The 3,025-nt window shown below is 58.1% G+C and overlaps 1 protein-coding gene across 1 annotated transcript; it reads right to left on the bottom strand.

The window, feature by feature from the left end:
- C8Q71DRAFT_547147 (uncharacterized protein) lies at positions 1–837 on the bottom strand. Its single transcript, XM_047919269.1, has one exon. It carries the CDS (start codon positions 708–710, stop codon positions 66–68), a length of 645 nt encoding a protein of 214 aa, XP_047772228.1. The 5' UTR covers positions 711–837; the 3' UTR covers positions 1–65.
- Between the last annotated feature and the right edge of the window lie 2,188 nt (positions 838–3,025).

Raw genomic sequence — 3,025 nt, 5'->3', positions numbered from 1 at the left:
TGCTTGACACGCGCCGAACCCTCTCGTCGTTCGAAGGTGAGGGCGCCTGGGCTGGTCCGTTGGAGCTACTTGCTTGTCCGCTCCCGGTACCATTCGCGCGCCCGGTACCGCTCGTTAAGCGGCGTATCTGCAGGCGTCATTGAGACTTTCATGGATATACAGAGGAAGACTGAGCTATGAACCGTATAGTTGTTCTTCACGCGCTCTTGAGCCACACGATCCGACCCTGCTCGCTCCAGTCCGTCATACAGCCGGAGAACATCGAGCAGCTCGGTATGCACTGCTTCAAGCTCCTTCAATGCCGTCGCGAGCACTGGAGAAGAATCGCGGGACCGTATCACATTGGAAAGCCATGAGATCTGCTCGTCAGTGATGTTCAGCGAGGCGCGACAGCCATTCCGGAACTCCTGCAGACACGGGGACGAGTGGCGTGATGAGATGCGTATATAGTCGCGTATATGAAAAGGTAAATGACGGACCGGGATGATACCCCTAAGCAGTTCCTGCGGGCCCTCCGCGTTGACCAGTGCTTCGTGTAGCAGGTCGGCGCTGCCCTGCGCGGTCTTGGCCAGTGCTAATGCCTCGTTCAAGGCCTTTGACATTGCAGGCGGCGTAATCTCAGGCTGAGGGGTGGGGGCGCGTCTCCGACGCGTCGAACGATTCGGATCGTTACCTCCATAGTACGGTACGAGACCGTTGTAGGCCATCATACGCTAGGAATGGAGCGTGTTCAGATGCCTCTGTTTAGCACGCCAGTAGGTACACCCGGCTCACCTGGTCGAAGTCATCGACCACCTCCGGTCCCAAGTGCATTCAAGAAGACAGGTGAGTGATTAGGTAGTCTCGAGAAACTTATCAGATGAGTGCGTCGGACAGCTTGTGTCGTCTCACCTTGCGGCGCAGCGTCCGAGTCCGCAGCGATGTACATATACGGACCACGGTGAAAGTAAGCCCCTGAGAATACTAGTGGCCGAGCCACAAGTTGGCGTATAGCCTGTCGCGCGTGTCGAATTAACAGCGCTGTGTAACGCAATACAGTACAGGCGTCGACCAGCGGTCCTCGTTGTACATGACGATGAGGAGAAGGAGGTCGAGCTCGCGGAGTCGCAGAGCCGCGCCACAGCCACCGTCGTCTGAAATCACTTGATAACAACATAAGTACTTATTTATTGCACAAACTCATCCGTGACCAAGTTGGCTCTCCATCCATGCCATTGCCTATGCGCTGAGTCTCCGTGAAACAGCTTCGTCGGTGCGCTCGCTTCGTCGAGCCAGCCTTCCCCGGTGTGCTTTTCCTCCTCTCAATCTCCAAGTGGTATGCGTGCGCGGAGCTCGGCGTGCACACCGCCGTGCTCTCGTGCGGGCTCATCAGCAATACGTTTGAATACCTGCTGGCATGCAGAGCAGGCTCGGGCACACCGCCTGGTAGTGCGTGTCTCATCCCGTACCGTCTCGCGCGCACTGACGGACTTGTGATGGCAGGTGGGTCTTCAGAATCGTTGTGCGCGCGCTCACGATCTCCTCTGTCTCGGAGTCTGTGCCCTAAGTGCACACTCTTCGTCCTCCCCAACTTTCCGTCCAGCCCGAGCACATGGCCGCGCTGGCTCACCTCGGCCGAGGTGCGACTTCGGACTCGCCGCGCATACGCAAGGATACCAGCTCACCCGATGCTGACCCGGGTGCGGACGCGGGCGGGCCTCTGGCTCGCGCTCGCGAACGGGAAGGTGTGGAGCCTCGCGCTCGCGCTCACGAGCCTGGTCGTCGCGCAACGCGCGATCCCCGACGCTCTGTGTGACGCTGTGGTACATATGGGGACTATACATACACTTTCCATGCCTTCAAGTTCGGTATTGCTACTCACTGTCTCTCAAAAAAGCATCCCGCGTCGTACAGGCTCTGTGTTTGCGGGTCGGATGACCGTGGCGACGCCGGAAAGGACACCGGGTCTATTGGCACGAGCTTGACCCTCTCCCGGAGTCGTGGCGTATGTTTCGCATCATATTCTGGAACGCTGACCCCCGGCGAGATCAGTTCCCCAACTTTGTCGTGAACGGCACGAGCAACTGGGCGTCGCCGCAGATGGAGATGGCCACGCAGAGCGACTGTGTCACAGTGTGTGCTCAGCTTTGCAAGGGCGACGTCATCACTATTCTGACGAATATCGGTCGCCGCACGGTTCTGTTGAGCTAACTCTGCTCCGACGATCTAACCGAAGCACGCCACCGTCACCGTTTATACACCTTGGGATATATCGACGTCGACAAACAAGTAAGCACGCCTCCGCTCGTTTCATCCCCTCGGAGCCGGAGCCGGACCTGAAGCACCCCCTCGCAGGATCATGTCGCGCGAGAAATACCTCGTCGGGAGCAACGGCACCATCTCACGGACTACCACGAGCGGTCGGCCCGCGGTCTTCATGCCGGACCTGCTCCTCAACTCGTCGGGCGTGTTGCAGGTTCGAGGGCCCGAACCAGTACGTTGAGCCGCCCGTCGTGGCGCAGGTCGCGAGCGGCGCTGCGGGCGTGCTCGGTCGGGGCGCGGTCAGCGGTGCGTTGCTCGGCTTGGTGATGTGTGTTTGGGGCGTGGTGGCGCGGTGAGTAGGTTGTTCGCGTGCGCGAGGCTGGGTGTGGTGTCATGCGGCGGTGGACGTTCAGACGTGTTGACGACATTGACGGGGAGGTTCAGTGGTCATTCCACGTTAGGGTTTTCTGTGTCTATTTGCCGGATTGTTCAGCTTGAATAGGCCTGGATGTCGTCAGTAGCGACGGGATGGGTAGGAGGATAATGGGAAACGTTATGCACTGTGCCTGTAGGATAGTACATTACGTGGGACATTATGGGTTTGGATTTCCAACTGGCATGTGACGTAGTTGTGCATAGGCTTCGCTGAGTCCTGGCATCGCTGTCGTGTTCACCTTGGTTCGCGTTGATGCGTACGTTGATGTTCATGTTCGCACCCATCCATGCAAGTACACACATATGATCATTTAAATATGGAAGTCGAGTCCAGGGGAGTCAATGCGAG

The sequence above is a fragment of the Rhodofomes roseus genome (genome assembly GCF_022264815.1).
Source record: "Rhodofomes roseus strain CIRM-BRFM 1785 chromosome Unknown C8Q71scaffold_71, whole genome shotgun sequence".
NCBI classification, from domain to species: Eukaryota; Fungi; Basidiomycota; class Agaricomycetes; order Polyporales; family Fomitopsidaceae; genus Rhodofomes; species Rhodofomes roseus.
The sequence above is the reverse complement of the archived record's forward strand: the minus strand, read 5'-3'. Positions and strand labels throughout refer to the sequence as shown.

Coding starts and splice junctions, on each gene's coding strand:
- C8Q71DRAFT_547147 (XM_047919269.1), bottom strand. CDS start 710: ATGATGGCCTACAACGGTCTCGTACCGTACTATGGAGGTAACGATCCG.